At 39.7% G+C, this 17,382-nt stretch overlaps 1 protein-coding gene across 5 annotated transcripts in view; it reads right to left on the minus strand.

Annotated features, from left to right (window-relative positions):
- LOC150085314 (vesicle-associated membrane protein 3-like) overlaps positions 1-17,382 on the minus strand; it is a 113,172-nt gene that overhangs the window by 86,465 nt on the left and 9,325 nt on the right. For all 5 annotated transcript variants that reach the window (XM_090373144.1, XM_090373145.1, XM_090373147.1 and 2 more), the window contains exon 2: positions 9,609-9,717. In XM_090373144.1, coding sequence (XP_090229270.1) covers positions 9,609-9,717 — 109 coding nt within the window. The remainder of the gene's footprint in view (positions 1-9,608; positions 9,718-17,382) is intronic.

Raw genomic sequence — 17,382 nt, forward strand, 5'->3', positions numbered from 1 at the left:
CATGAGTGTTGCCATTGGGATAACAGTTTCTTTCGAATTACTTGCCTGTAGTCTGTATAGGGGACTAACAGGCACGAGTTAAAGAGGTTCACTGATTTGGCTGCAAAGTCTGCCATATCATTTCCTGAAATCCCAATGTGGCCTGGGATCCAGCAGAAACGAACATCAAATTCGGATTGTGCAAGGAAGTGCAGCTTCTGCTGTATCCGGGCCAGGACAGGATGAGGGTTGAACCTCATCGATGATAAAGCCTGCAATGAACTCAGAGAATCAGTATATATAATATATTTTTTGTGGTGGGTGGTTTGTATATGATCTAAGGCTAGCTCAACCGCGTGCAGCTCTGCAGTGAACACACTGCATTTGTTGGAGATCTGCTCAGATACTGTGGTGTCTGGGAAAACAGCTGCGGATCTGACATACGTTTCTGACCTCGAGCCATCTGTGTAGACGGGCAAGAAGTCAGCATGTTCCAAGCGCTGTGCTAAAAAGAGCTGCAGGTAGATGGTGGATGGAATACTGTCCTTTCTCCAATTGTTAAGGGAGAGGTTGCAGTTTGGGACACGAGCATGCCAGGGTGGAAAAGGCTGCCCTGGTGATGGGGCAACATTGTCTAATGTGATATTCAAATCATTGAGTAGCCTTTGGATATGAATACCGAATGGTTGATTGGCAGTCTGGCGCATGTTGTACAGATTTTCCCAACGTGGCTCAAAAACGGGTGTCCACGTCGGATGGTCTGGCAGGGATTTCAGTTTCAAAGCATACTGTAGAGACAACTGTTTCCTGCAAAGCGATAACGAGGGCTCATTCGCTTCAACATATAGACTATGGACAGGAGAAGTTTGAAATGCTCCAGTGGCAATACGGATCACCTGATGGTGGATGGGATCCAACCATCGGAGTATGCTGAGTCTAGAGGATGCGTATGCCTGGCACCCGTAATCTAACTTAGATCGTACGAGTGCACCATAGAGGCGCCAAAAGGGTACATCGGTCAGCGCCCCAAGAATGTGAGGAGATTGCACGTAGGATATTCAAGCCTCTCGTGCACTTCGCACGTAGTTGACGGATGTGTTCTAGAAAGGTCAACTTTTTATCAAATATTAGCCCCAAAATCTAGTTTCGGGTACTACTGTAATAGCATTTTGTCCAAGCCTCAGTTCAGGGTGAAGATTGCACTTTCTGCAAAAATGCATGCAAACAGTCTTTTGTGGAGAGAACCTGAACCAGTTATTCGTTGCCCGTGAGTTCAGATGGTCAATGGCACGTTGCAGTTGCAGGAATGACAGAATATGCTAAAATCGTCAACACAGAGGGCACAGTTTACAGTTGGAGGAAGTTGTTCTGTGATGGAATTCACTTTGATGGCAAAAAGCGTAACACTTATAACGGATCCTTGAGGTACTCCCTCCTCTTGGCTAAAAGAGCGAGGGAGAGTAGATCCTACACGGACTAGGAAAGAACGATGACATAAAAAGTTTTTAATAAAATTGGGGAGATTACCTTTAAGGCCGATGCTGTAGAGGTCTTTTAAAATTCCAAATCTCCAAGTTGTGTCATACGCTTTTTCCATATCAAAGAACATGGACACCAGGTGTTCTTGTTTTAAAAAGGCATCTCGAATGGAAGTTTCGAGCCTGATTAAATGGTCCAAAGTTGACCTATTCCTATGGAAGCCACACTGCAATCTGGAGAGGAACCTATTTGCCTCCAAATACCAAATAAGGCATCTGGTATTTTGATGATCCTTGAATGGTCAATGCCCACTGACCATTCTCTCCAGAATTTTGCACAGACAGCTAGTCAGAGCAATAGGACGGTAATTTGTTGGGATTTTAGGATCTTTTCCTGGCTTAGGAAAGGCAAGCACGATTGCCTTATGCCAGGAATCCGGAAACTGCTCTTCTTGAAATATTCTGTTATATAGAAAGAGCAGTTGGTCCATGGATTTTGCAGACAGATGTGTGATCATATCATAATGGATAAGATCTGGTCCAGCAGCACTTGCCTTGGTAAGAGTTAGAGCTGTTTCTAACTCTTCCGTGGTAAAGAGGCCGTTATAGGGATAAGATCTTTTAGATTTAAAGTTAATTGGCTGCTTTTCAAGTTTATCTTTCCAGACCAGAAATTCTGGGGAGTAAGCAGATGTTGACGAGATGGCAGAAAAGGTCTCCCCAAGAACATTGGCTATTGCAGTTTGGTCTGCAATAACGCATCCATTACACTCCAGGACCGATGAAGGGTGCGATGTATATTTACCCTTCATTTTCCGGATTTTGTCCCAGATAGCTTTACTGCTGGTTGATTGGGTAATAGTGGATGTAAAGCGGATCCATGATTCCTTTTGGCTCTGATGACGAACATATCGTGCTTTTGCGCATGCACGTTTGATTGTTATTTGTTATTTTGGTTTTTAGGAGCATTAGCAACTAAGGCCATATTGCTCCGTGATATGCGGTGGTCATTCCCTGACCTTTCCGCATCCTCCGTATTTGGTGGTGACTGGCTCGAACCCCGGTCTAATCAAGAAGCGTGTGCTACGCACTGCTGCTCCTTCCCACCTGGCTACGGAGGCGCCTATGCACGTTTGAAGGCTAAGAGATTGGCTGTAGTAGGATATCGTCGGAATATCCCCCAAGCTTTATTTTGTGCCTTTTTTGCTGCTGTGCATTCAGTATTGAACAAAGGTTTTGGAAATGGCGGAAACCGGGTAGATGTTTTCAGAATTGTAGCTGCAGCTGCATAGACAATGCTTTCTGTGATGTACACCACTGCACCATTGATAGGCTCCTGACTGACTGTACTGGTGTTAAAATCTACCAGGTGTTGAAAGGTATTCCAGTCAGCCTGATCAATCTTCCATCACGGTAACCTAAAAGGTGGGCATGGCATCCCTTTAAGTAGGCTGGTTATCAAGGGGAAGTGATCACTTCCATAAAGGTTCTCCTCTACCTCCCAAGTGATTGAAGGAAGGAGAGTGGGGGAGCATATAGAGAGGTCAATAGCAGAGAACGTACGGGTAGGCATGCGGAAAAAGGTGTTAGTTCCCACATTTAGAAGGGATAGGTCATTGTCATTGAGCATATGCTCTATGACACTTCCCCTTCCATTAACATTTGCATACCCCACAGGGTGTTATGTCCATTGAAATCGCCCAGGAGTAAGACAGGAGTAGGCAGCTGCACAATGAGATCATCAAGGTCTTTCTGGGAGATATCAGCCCCAGGTGGCAAATAAACTGAACAGACTGTTAATAAGAACCCTACCGTAAGGCGAACCGCTACCATGTTGGTGGTGAGCGCAATAGTTTGATATGGGGTACGGTTGCACAGAATTATAGCAACACCCCCATGGGCAGGTCCATCCCCAGTTCTGTCCTTTCGAACGATAGTAGTGTTATGAAGGAAAGGGTTTTAATTTGCCTTCAGGTATGTCTCTTGTAAGCAAAAGCAGACTGGCTCATGCTTTTGCAGAAGGGCCTTGTTGTCATCATTGTTTTGCCAGAATCCACGACAGTTCCATTGTAGGAATTTAGCCATTATTTTGGCTTGGAGGGTCCATCATGCGGCTTCCGAAGTGCTGAGGGCTTACCTTTGCAGTTTTGGCTTTATCCTTCCTGGGGAAGTACGGACACTGTCCAGTGTCTATTTCCTCCTCAGCAAAGAGCTCCAAAACTGAATCTTCGCGTACCTCTTTCTGCTCGACATCCATGTTTTCTTGGATACTAGGGAGTACTTCCATCTTTCTTATTCTTTTCTTTCGTAATTGCTTTTGTTACTTGTGGAGCATTAGGAGGTACCAATATAGAAGTGGCAGCTGATTGGTCTTTCTGTGCAGGTTTTTGAGGACTTAAGAGATAACGTGCGATGGGAGTGAATGATTCTTTTGGAGGAATGGTCATGTCCGTCTGAGTTCCGATGGAACATCTCCCTGCTACCTTCTGGGCGTAGGTAGGTTTGTTGATATTCAGAGGTTTCATTGCTTTCCTTGCCTCCTGGTATGATATATTTTGCTCTGCCTTCAGCCGTTGAATTTCTTTTTCTTCTTTCCACCTCTGGCTTGTGAGTAGGCTGGGTATTCTCCCTCACAGTTAATGCAGGTGGGTTTTGCGGCTGAACATGCTGTTGTTTCGTGGTCCTTTGCACCACATCGAGCGCATGCAAGGACTCCACAGCAGGCCATTTGAGAATGTCCATACTTCTGGTATTTAAAACACCGTAAAGGATTTGGAACATATGGACGCACTGGACAGTTGATGTAGCCAGCTTTAATCTCATCAGGAGACTTAGGTGAGTTAAAAGTCAGGATAATGTTTCTAGTTTTAACAAGTCAATAAACCTCAGTCAATTGAAACCACAGGCAATAACTCCCTGTGGTTTCAATTCCAAGCAGATTTCCTCCTCGGTTACGTCGAGAAGGTCCCACTCTGAAATAACACCCCTCAATGAATTGAGTGTTCTATGTGGTGTCACTGTTATGAGTACTCCTCCAATTGATGTTGCTTGGAGTAGCTGTTCAGACTGCCTATCAGTTTTGGTTTCAGTTAGGTCTCCAGAACGGAGCCTCTTAACTGATTTGGGTGACCCTGCTAACCCATCCAACCCTTTCTGTATAAAGAAGGGTGGCATTTTGCCAATCGGTTTTTTGGTGGTAGAGTGTATAATTAAAAACCTTGGAACAGGCCCTGATGATGTTTCAGTTCGCTGCTTCTTTGTAGCAATAATACTATCTGCGTCTCTGTCTATATTTTCAGATAGGGACCGGGTTGGGGCCCCTGAAGAAGTAAATTTATCAGGATTCATGAAGTTTTGAAATGGTTCAGTGCCCGGGCTCCCCACCCACCACGGAGCCCAAAGGGACGCCCACTACCCAGAATACAATAAATGCGCTCGGGAGTGAAATGCCAGGGCTACCCAGACACCATACCCGCACCGCCGCCAGCCTGTATCCTGTCCCTCGGACCATGAGGGTAGGGGCATGGCATTGACACGATTGACCCTTGCAGGCGAGCCTACTAGCCAATTGATCCTAGCCAGGCCTTCCAGGACCACCTGTCTTGTTGAAGCAGGGGCCAAAGTGGTGTATTGAAGCTGGGCCCCTCAACCACCAGGATCCCCCTTTCCGAATTTCCACGGGTCGCAGTGCATAGCAAACACGCCGGATTCCATTGATGTTTTAGCCTGGAACCTGGGCTGTGGGTGTTGGATCCCAGTGATGCTCGTCTGGAAGTCCAGCAGCATCACTGGGAGGTCCCCTCACCACATACAGGTGCCCACGTCGAGGGGCTTATATTAACAGAAAATGGAAGGGGCTGAATCACATTGGGCAACTTGATGTCTATGGGTTAACTGTTGATGACCCTGCTCAGGTTGCAGTCAAATTAAATAGGTATTTTGCAACTACACTTGGTCGTCAACTTACGACCGGCCGCGACTAGGCATAGAAACAAAGGTATGTACAGTATCGCTAAATAAAAGATGAAAACATTACTGTATTTAAAATGAAAAATAAAAGATGATAAAATTTAAAAGATTATAAAAATAAATTATAAAGATGATAAAAAGATTAGAAAGGTTAAAAAAATACTGTTAATAAATATATGGCCGACATATGACCTGTCAGTCAGAACAGAAGTCGGTCGTAAGTCGATGACCAACTGTACATCTACACATGAGTAATCCTTTAGGGAAAGAAATGCCAGAAGTTTATTAACTCTTAACGAGCAGCTAAATGACTTTGTGATAACTGAAAGGAAAGTGGAGGAGAAATTATTAAAGGATGGACATAAAAAAGGCACCTGTGGCAGATGGAATCTATCCAATTATATTAGGGGAGATATTTGTAGAAGAATAAGTTTACCTCAATATGACATGTAGAACACTTCTGTATGATACTCTCCGGAAATTAAAACAAATAAAAGATTAATGCAAAATGATTACAGTAAAAAATCAATTTAAAACAATTCAAAAATTAATTTAAAAAAGTTTAACATAAATTGTGAAAAACAAAGGAAAATAATTTTTCACAATTACCATTAAACTTTTTGAATTAATTTTATTTAATTTTATAATTGCATTTTGAATTTAATTTTGAGTTGGTTTCGATTAATTTTTTACTGTAATCATTTCACGCTAATCTTTTATTCGTTTTAATTTCTGGAGAGTATCATATGTGGACATGTATTTTTGTAATGGGCGGCACCTAGAACGTCAGTTCATCTCCGCCTCGTATCTCTGTGAAGAACAGTACCACTGTAGAAGGGCCAGAAATAAGTAGTGTATGTTTATGTGTATTCTGTTGTTGTGTCTGACTCCTTGGCTACCCAGAATCATCAGTCACCTGGACAGATGATTCCTGGGTACTCATCCACACCACAGGAAAGTGGGTCAGTCTCAATGGAGCTCGCACTGTCTCAATTCGAGACTCTGACCCACCTGATGTTGGCAAAAGATGGGCCAGGTTCCTCTGGGGACCCACTCCCCAGAGGAATCCCCCATTCCTCGTCTTCAACTGAAGACGAGGAATCTCAAAAGTCCCTCGTGCGCGACTATTAGCTTCTATTTTTCTTCATCTAATTTAATTTAATTAGGCAACCATAGAATGGAAGGTGCACTTTCCTTTCTTAATTTTTTATAGCCCATAACTTAGTTTTAAACCCATAATCCCTGTAAGTTATTAAAATCCTATAACCACTATGTATGTGGTAAAACTCTCCACCAGCTAAGCGGATTACTATGAGGTGAGTGCTGAAAATTAAGCTAAGCTATACATACGATCTAGTTATTACATTACAGCACATAAGGACTCCTTAAAAAATCAAGAATAAAATAAAATATTAAAAAAAAAAAAAAAAATTTTAGGGAACGTTGCTCCCTATTGAGTAGCTCCACCAGACAAAGGAGTAGAATTATTCGTAGCCATATAACTAATTCTTCTTGTGAAAACATCAGATGCAAACTGCTGAAGAGCAACATAAGAATTCTTGTCTCCCACCAGCAAAGTTTCATACCCATGAGAGAGTGTAGAAACTGACGAACGAAGAACATCTCTAAAGTCATTATACAGCGGACATTCAAATAAAATGTGGCTCCAATTTTCATTTTCCCCGCATTGACAAGCTTCCGTTCCAGAAAGACCAAAACGGCATAGTTTTTCGTTAAGAGATCCATGTCCCGTTAAGAGGAAGGATGTATATAAGTCTAAAGAGAACCAAACAGGTTTCTGCTTTACACAAAAGGTCACCTCATGGAAAAAAGTCCTAGTAACAGATCCGACAGATGACGTATCCAAGAGTGTCTGCCATAGATTTATCATTTCATTCCACAAACGATTACGTTCTTGCTTAATATCTGAATTAATATTCAGAACCAAACCCATAAATTCAGTTGATAGTTGGTTTTTTAACCTATAACAAAGACCTCTGTAAGCTACGTGAAGGTCCAATGGCAATACACCTGCAAGAACCTGTAGCGCAGAAGTTGAAAAGTACGACAAGCTCTTAACATACATAATAATATTGTACATTGCATAGTAGCCAACTTCAATCGAAATTTAACAGTTCTAAGCCTGTGAAACCATACACCTGCAGCATACCATAGGAAGGAATACGGCATTATAATAGATTCTCATGGTACATCTAGAAAGTCCCCAGTCTGAACGAGAAATTTTTACAATAGCACCAGTGAATCTTCTGATCTTTGTTGTTACATTATTTAAATGAGAGACAAAATTAAACTTTGAGTCTATTGTAATCCCAAGTAATTTAGTTTCAGAGACAAGTGGAATCCTTGGAGAGTATCATATGGAAGTGTTCTACATATCACATTGAGCATCATAGCGCTGTTATATATTATTAAGGGAAACCGCAAAGGAGGTAAAAAAACCCTTAGCCATAATTATGAGAGCATTATTAGAGTCAGGGGAGGTACCTATGGACTGGAGAAATGTGAATATATCCCCAATCCATAAAGGAAGATCAAAAGGCGACATGAGTAATTAGAACTGTTAGCTTAATGTGTGTTACAGGGAAAATAATGGAATCGGTGGTTAAACAAGTAATGCAGGACCATTTCGACAGGCATGCAATTATAGTGCAATCACAGCACGGATTTGACAAGGGGTAGTCTTGTCTAACCAGTCTGATAGGATACTATGATGCAGTGACCATGGAACTGGATGCAAAGAAATAATTCCTACATCATATACTTTTAAGAAGGCTTTTGATACTTTTGCACATAAACTGCTGTATAAACTGGAGCAATATGACATTAAGGGCAAGTTACTGCTATGGATAAAGGGATGGTTAAATGGAAGAAGAGTGGTTATCAATGGGCACTGCTCTTCTTGAACTAATGTTATTTGTGGAGTTCCCCAGGGTTTAGTGCAGTAACCCCAGAGTAACTTATAAACTGTGTTGTATTACATTCAGGGTAGGAGAGAATGAGAAAGGCCTGGGGATATTTGTGCAGTCAGACATGAAATTCTCTGAGCAGTGCAGACATGTTGCCAAGCCAGCTCGTGGGGTTTTGCCAATGATATACAAAAACTGTGCTAGAATGGATAAGGAGGTAATTATCACTTTGTATAAGGCCATGGTTAGGCTGCATCTTGAGTACTGTATACAGGTCTGGAGGCCTCACTTTAGGATGTAGATCTGCTGGAACAGGTGCAGAGAAGGGCATATAGATTGGTGAAAGGAACAAAAAAGGTGTTCTTACCAAGAAAGGCTTCAGGTCTGCAAATTGCAGCATCACAAGACTAAGCACCTGCAGGGAGATCTGATTGAGGTGTTTAAAGCCTTGAATGGATTTATTAAGCTGAATGTTAATGGCATTCTTCCACTTGCTGAGACTACACACATGAAGGGTGCATAAATTCAAGTTGAGGAAGGAGGGTTGCAGGATAGATATGCAAACGTTTACCTTCAGCCAGTAAATGGTTAATTGTTGGAACAGGCTTCCGTCTGTTGTAATGGAAGTGGATGGGTTGAATAAATTCAAGGGAGAACTAGACATACTTGGAAGGTATATGAATGGATGAACTGTTTTTTTTTTTTTTTTTGACTGATGCTATATAAGCTTGCTTTCTTGCAACAATTGCCATTACTACTACCAGCAGCAAAACAGCTGAAATGTCAGTCAAGATAATTATGCCATTTTTTTGCATATCTTGTTTTATTTTTTTTTAACAAAGCTAATCTGATATTAATTTTTTAAATAGCATAAGAACTAAACAGAGCATTTTAAAACCAACCGATGTAACAGTCAGTGTTTTCTCTTGAATTTTAGATGTGAAAAATCAAATTTATCTGGTAATGTTTATTTATTTTTATTAAGTGACATTTAACTTAAAAATAGCTAATGCAAATTCATTCAAATGAAAGCAATTTCAGATTTTTTTCCTGTTAAAATATCTTATAAAATTAGTTAATCCTTTAACCATGTCAGGTTGCAAAAATTATAATAATTATTTCAACATGCAACATGAAAAACATTACAACCAATATAAAGTACAAATTGCCTGAGATGAATCAAAACAATTTAAAGAATAATTTAATGGAAGTAAAAAATATTAGCAATTAAATAAATAATAAAGACAATGGCTACCTCATCTACTTGGGCTTGTGTTTGTTGTAACCTTTTCTGAGCAGCTTGGTGCTGTGGATTTGGTTGCCTAGGAGGTGAACCAGGCTCAGCACCATTTTCTGTAGTTGACCTAAAAATATTTCAACATATAACACTTTTACACAGACATTCATTATGAAGAAATAAAACGCACACACATACATATATTGAACATTAAATCAAAACCCAAAAACTTCCTGTCTAAATGGCACTTCTACCTCATTTATACTCAGAACCAGAACAGAGTTGCTGAGATGGATGGTAATTCACCCACAGATGAGAGCTGTACATTAGTATTAGCAGTGGCCACATGGTGCAAGGAAGCCTATGGCTTATGCTCCACCAGCAAAAAAAAAAAAAAAATAAATAAATAATAATAATAATAAAATAACAAAAAAAAATAAATAAAATAAGAATAAAATAATAATCAGAAGAAAAAATTTAAAAAAATATATATAATAATAATAATAATTAATAAATAAGAGTAAAGGAAATGGGCAACCTAATCGTATCCCTCCTCCCATAGGTAATTATTCAGCTGATCTTTGAATTTCCTCAAACTGTCCGCCTCTACCACCCATGTAGGCAACTTATACAAGTAATTTATAACTCGCTGGCTAAAATAAAACTTCCTGCAATCAAGTCTAAACAACTCCCCTCGTAACTTAACTGGCCCCTAGTTCTAGAATCGTTTATAACCGTGAAAATTGTCCTTATTCATTTTGCTTACGCCTCTCAGAGCCTTTCAACCCCAATCAAGTCTACTCAAAGGTGCCTAGTTTCCAAGCTTTGCAACCCAAATATTCAAAGTCTTTCCTCATATGGATGCCCTGTTGCTGACCTCACCAGGCGAGTTACCCGTCTCTGGACCCTTTCAAAAAACAATGTCTTTCTTTAGATGCAGTCTCCATACCTGACCACAGAATGACGTCCTTATCTCTACTGGCGATTGTTTGATAACTCATCGATAGGACACCATGGGCCTTCCTTGCAACCTGTCTACAGTGCTCAGAGAACTTCATGTCTGACCGTATCGTGACACCCAAGTCCCTTTCCTCCACTAACGGCTTTAGTTCAACGCCGCCAAGTGTATAAGTTATTTTGGGGTTATTGTTCCCCAGGTGCAATACCTTACACTTTGCTGGATTAAAACATAGCTGCCATTTTTCTGACCATCCCTGAAGTCTGTCTAGGTCATTCTGAAGAAGCTCTGCTTGGCGGAAATCATTAACTACTCTACCAATCTTTACATCATCTACAAATTTAGACATCACCCTCTATCCTTTCATCAATGTCATTTATGGAAATCAAAAACAAGTGGTCCTAATACTGATCCTTGAGGAACCCCACTTCTTACATCAACCCAATCTGAGGAATAAACATTTATCACAACCCTCTGCCTTCTTATAAAGTAACCACTCATGTGGGACTGAGTCAAATGTTTTGCTGAAATCCAAATAAACAATGTCGAAATTATTCCCAAAGTACAGCTCTTGAATGATCCTGTCAAAATAGCCAACCAGATTAGTTAAATATGATTTTCCCTTTACAAAACCATACTGAGTATCCTTCAGAATTCCATTTCTATCTAAATGATCCTGAATTCCAACTTTGATCATTGTCTCCATGATTTTCCCTACTACTGAAGTTAGACTAACCGGCCGGTAATTTCCCACTTCACTCTTAGAACTGCCCTTATGTATTGGAGATACACTGGCACTTTTCTAATCCAACGGAATCACTCCCGAGTCCAGTGATGCTCACTTAATTAGCCTCGATGGTTCAATGCACTCACTTGTCCTTTCCCTTAAGATTATAGGGTATATGCCATCAACCCCAGGAAACTTAATGGCCAGCAGGCTCAATTTTTTTCATTAAATAAACATGTGAAATTTCAACATCATTAATTACACTTTTTCAACTTCACTCGCATAATTTCTCACTGACGTGAAGGATTTTTCTTCTGTAAATATCGGTGCAAAGTAACTGTTGAGTTCATCTGCAACTTCAGCTGGTATACCTAATATTATCCCACATCCATTACATAAGGGTCCGATATGGTTTGTCCTTCTCTTCTTTGAATTTATATATATAAAGAATTCCTTATCCCCCCTCTTTGCTCTTTTTGCCAGCAATTTCTCATAATCTGCCTTTGCAAGTCTAACCTTTTCTGTGGCACTATTACAGATCACTTTGTAGGTTTCAGTACTTTTTATTGCTCTGCAACTTTTCTATGCAGTCTTTTTCTGCTCAAGTAATCTGGCAACTTCATTATTCATCCAACTTGGCATCCTCCTCGGGAAGTATTTTTTTTAATGGTATATAAGCATTCAATGCTTCTGTGATTAATGTTTTAAAGGTATACCATAATTCAATGGTATTTGCTCTCTGTGAGATATCTACCCAGTTAATAGAGGCCATGTAGCACCTTAAAGCACCGTAATTTTCTTCCCTGAAATTATAACCCATTCCTTTGCCCCTGACTACTGCTACTCCTCTCTTCATCGTCCACTGTAAAATTCCATGATCACTTCCTACTACTGGTTCCCATACTGTCAGCTCTATTATGTCATCTGGTTCATGGGTGATGATGAGGTCTAGAGTATTCTTTTCCCTGTTACTTTCCCTGACATGTTGATACAAATAGCATTCATCTAGTTGATTTAAAAATTCTGTCCTCCACGTGGAGTTTTCCTCCCATTTGCTCCAATCAATTAGAGGCAAATTAAAATCACCCATAATAAGACATTGATGCTTACTTGCCCATTCCATTTGCATGTAAAGGCTCTCATCATAATCATCACAATCACCTGGACTGTAGATTACTCCCACTCTCATTATACTTTGCTTCCAACTATTTCACACCATACAGATTCTATACTAGCATATGAAATATCTAAATCTGGGAAAGCTTTCGTCGTGCTCAGGCTGCTTTTGATAAGAAGTATGACCCCACCACCCCTTCTATCTTCCCTAAATACATTGTACATACCATACTGAAACTCGTCATCCCCTATCTCCGGGTGGCACCATGTTTCCACAAGCATGGTATTATGTTTCCTATTATGTCAGCGTTACTTGTCCTAACCAGCAGTTCAAATTCACTATTTTATTGACGACACTTCTGACATTACTAAATAAATTAAGACTTAGTGTTCTTGTATAGTTAACTATCCTGATACACCCCTTGAAGTTATTTAAGCTCGCTTCTCTAGTATTAGCTGCCTGCTCATTTGAAACGTTTTTGCCCTCAGAACATCATGCTAATATGTTCTGTTGGGGTAACAAACAAGAACTCTTGAATGTTCAAGTGTTAATTTGACCAATATTATCAGATAAACATGTATCTATATTACCCTTGTCCCCCCCAAACTAGCAGTTTCCCTGAACCTTTAATTTATCCTCAATAATACTGGCAAAAACTCTTGCACCACCTTTGTTTAAATGTATCCACTCTCTACAAAACAGATTCCTTCTACCTAGACGTGTGGGCCAAGCTGATAGAAATTTCCCCCCAAAAGCCTTGCAGAGTCCTTCAAGTCTTGAGTAAATCCACAAGGCTATTAGCATATAATCCCTCCTATTATGCCTGGGTAGAATTGCAGGCACATATACAATGTGACCTAACTCGTGGCATTTCTTCAGCATGGTCCTATATTTGCCTAAAATCGTCAGATCGTGTATGCTTAATGTCATTAATCCCCATATTAATAATAATATTCTCGTTAACCCCTTAAAATCTGACTATCTGTTGGTGCCATCATTAATAGTTGCTCCGGCAGACATACCCTGGTTCTAGTCCACCTATCCTTATTACAAAAAATATTTCCCATTTCCCTGACAATGGAGTCTCCGAAGAGAACTAAGTCCTTTTGAACAAGAGTAGTTTGCACCTGGTTTAGGAAGATATTTACAAGACAGCTCAACTGTGTGTACGCATGTACAGACACATTTGCAGTGACTCTGAAGACAAATCTGTTTGCAGACAGTATAATGGCCTCTGTTAGCACAATCAGCAGACATACCAGTCATGATATTTTTTTTTTCTGTGAGGATATATTAAATATTTGTGAAGAACACCATCACTGAGTTATGCTGAAATTCCCCAAGGTATATCTCAATGAAAACATGTTAGACTTGAACAAGATGATAGAATAGTGGCACTTCTAACATCTCTTATACATTTTAATCTTGTGATGAACCATATGTTTTTACAATTAAGTTTAACAACACATATATGCAATTGTATATTTTTGGTAACTTCAAAAACACCCTGTATATTCCAGGAAATATATTAGAAACATTGAAAGTTATTCATTTCCAGAATAGTTTTGTTCAAGTTAAGTAATCTAGAGTCAAAGATATTTGCCTACAATTCAGTGATATTAGTTGTATGTTTTGTTTTTGAGGGATATGTTGCCCTCCCTGAACCTATTAAGGTTGCTTTGCCACCAGTTTGTGCCAGAGGTCCTCCACACCCATGAAATCCACAAAAAGACCTAGCATGTATTTTGTATTTATTTCTGTACGAGTTTTTAGAATCTTTACAAATGTGTCTTTTGTTCCTCTTCATTTCACAAAGCCATATTGAAATTGGGACATGAAAAGTGGGATGGGATTATGCTATTAATTAAGAAGCATATTAAATCTAAGGCAGTGCATCCAGTTGACATGGCTGGCAAGTGCAATATTAAGTGAGTTTGGTGTGACATAAGCAACGGGAAAACAAAAAAGAGAGCGGCTGTTATAGGCCTAATGACTGTGATGAGTATAACAAACAACTATACAGAAAAACAGTGTGGGCCAGTAAATCAGAATGTCTTATAAGAGGGGATTTTAACTTTCCAGATATTGATTAGTTGGTTGGTCACTCACACACATTAACAAGACAATTTGTAATTTTATAGGATGTCTGTTTTCTACAGCAGCATGTCAGAGAAGCAACATGAGGAAACAATATTCTTGGTCTGATTACCAGCAGCGATTCTTTTCGCATTAAGAACCTACAGGTAAAGACCTTCTGGGTGGCAGTGATTATTGTGTGCTGATGTGGGATTTATTTAAAGACAACTACTGCCAAAAGTAAAAGGAAGGACTTTTGCTTTAATAAGGGTGATTAGAGGTCTTAGAATTTTTAAATTCTATACAGTGAGACCATCTGATGATGTTACCAACAGTAAATTCTAAATGGGAAGCATTCAGGGAATTAATCGTAAAAAATAACGACCTTTTTTTCCCCCCTTTTTGTTAGTTGTTGGCGCATCGGCTTCTGTGGCCATATTGCACCTGCCAAAGTTTTTGCATTTTCTACTCTGATCCAAGCCCGAGGCAGGATTCGAACCTGCGACCCTTGGGTTGCCAAGCAGACACTTTACCCATCCGGCTAGCCTGGTCGGCATAACTAGACTTTTCATACCAACTAAGAAGACCTAAATAGATCAGATGAACTGATGGGACTTGTGGCAGAGTAAAGAAAATGCATGTGATGCATATAAATTATCAGGTGTTACAGAAACCCAGGGTAGATATAAACTAGTCTGTAATCAAGTCACAAGGAGGTCAGGCAAGCTAAAACAGGTTATGAAAAGGCTACTGCAAAATAGCAGCAGACTTCTTTAATTATAATTAAAAGTAGAAAGAAGGGATTTAATCACATTGGTCCACTCGATATTGATGGTTTAACTGTTGATTATCCTGCCAGGTTGTCGACAAACTAAATAGGCATTTTGCATCTATGTTCACACATGAGGAGTCCTTTAAGGAGGAGAATGCCACGAGTTCATTATGATTAACAGAGCTAAATGATTTTGTGATAACTGAGAAGAAAGTGGAAGAGAAATTGTTGAAGTTAAAAATAAAAAGGTGGCTAGGATGCATCGGATCTATCAAATTATATTAAGTGAGGAGGAAGAGGATGTAAGCAAAAACTTAGCCACAATTACAAGGGCCTCTGGATTCGGGAGGAGGATCCTATGGACTACAGATGTGCAAAAGTATCCTCAATTCACAAAGGTGGATCAAGATGTGATGAGTAATTACAGACCTGTTAGCTTAACTTTCATTTCGGGGAAAATGGAGTCTCTGGGTAAAGAAGTAATGCAAGACCATATAAACAAGATTGCAATTAACAACAGTCACATTATGGATTGTTCAGGGACAATCTTGTCTAACCCCAGAGTAATGTACCAACTGGGTTGTACTACACTCAGGTTAGTGGAGAATTAAAAGGACCTGGGGGTAATTGTGCAGTCAGATATGAAGTTTTCTGAGCAGTGCAAAAAGGCTGAAAGAGTAGATCATGGTGTCTTGTTAATGATATACAGGAATTTCTAGCAGGGATAAGAGGTGTGATTGTCCCCTTTTATAAGGCAATGGTTAGGCCACACCTTAAGTACTGTATACAGGTCTGGAGGCCTCATTTTAGGAAAGATGCAGAGCTGCTGGAATGAGCACAGAGGAGGGCAATGAGATTGGTGAGTGAAACAGAGGGCTGGGTTACCAAGAAAGGCTTAAGTTCTGCAAATTGCAGCTTCTTGAGACTAGGTACCTGTGAGTTGATCTAACTGAAGTGTATAAGGCCTTGAATGGATTGAGCAAGCTCAATGCTAATAGAATTCTTCCTCTTGTTCAGATTACTCACCTGAGGGGACATAAATTCAAATTGAGGAAAGACAACTGTAGAATATATGTGTGGAAATTCACCTTTAGCCAGCAGGTGGTTGATAGTTGGAACACATTTCCATCTGTTGTAGTGGAGGTCAGCAGCTTAAATAAGTTCAAGGCAGAACTAGACAAACATCTGGAGTGAAAGGATGGGTGAAATGGGAAGGAGTTTTTTTTTTTTTTTTTTTTTGGCTAATGCTATATAAGCTTGCTTTCTTGCATCATATGCCTTTACTAATGCTAACTCTAACCAATCTGATTGGGTATTATGATGCAATAACAAAGAAACTGGATGCAAAAAATAATTCTGATATCATATACCTAGATTTCAGAAAAGCATTTGATACTGTTGCACATAAAAGACAGTTGTAAAAATTGGAACAGTGTGGCATTAAGGGCAAGTTACTGCTCTGGATAAAAGTTTGGTTTAATGGTATTTACTGAAAATTACAGTCTACAGAACTTCAAGTTTAATGTCAACAAATATCTTCTTTCATCTTCTCAACCTCAAACCCATGCATGGTACTAAGTACTATAGGTTCTAATACCTCTCGTGTTTGGGGTTTTCATAAAAAAAAAGGGGGGGGGGGAAGGTAGACTGGTTATTAATGGACACTGCTGTTCATTTATTAATGTTATTAGTGGAGTCCCACGTGGTTCAGTACAGAGACCCACTGTCATTTTCTATATTTACTAATGATATTGATGAAGGTATATCAGGTTTAATGTCTCAGTTTGCAGATGATACAAAGGTTGACAGGGTGGTTAATAACAGTAATCAGGGTAGGCTACTGCAACAAGATCTAAAAAAAATTATGCAGGTGGGCTGAGAAATGGCAGTTGAAGTTTAATATTGAATGTAAACAACAATGTAATGTACCAACTGTGTGGTATAACGACGGATTGAATGCTACATGGCTTCTATGAACTGGGTAGGTATCTCACAGAGTGAATACCATTGAATTATGGTATACCTGTAAAACATTAATCACAGAAGCCTTGAATGCTTATACCATTAAAAAATACTCTGTGAGAAGGATTCCTAGTATGAACAATGAAGTTGCCAGATTACTTGAGCAGAAAAAGACAGCAT

Source organism: Mastigoproctus giganteus, chromosome 5, assembly GCF_048544385.1.
Source record: "Mastigoproctus giganteus isolate SK-2022 chromosome 5, ASM4854438v1, whole genome shotgun sequence".
In the NCBI taxonomy this organism is placed as follows: Eukaryota; Metazoa; Arthropoda; class Arachnida; order Uropygi; family Thelyphonidae; genus Mastigoproctus; species Mastigoproctus giganteus.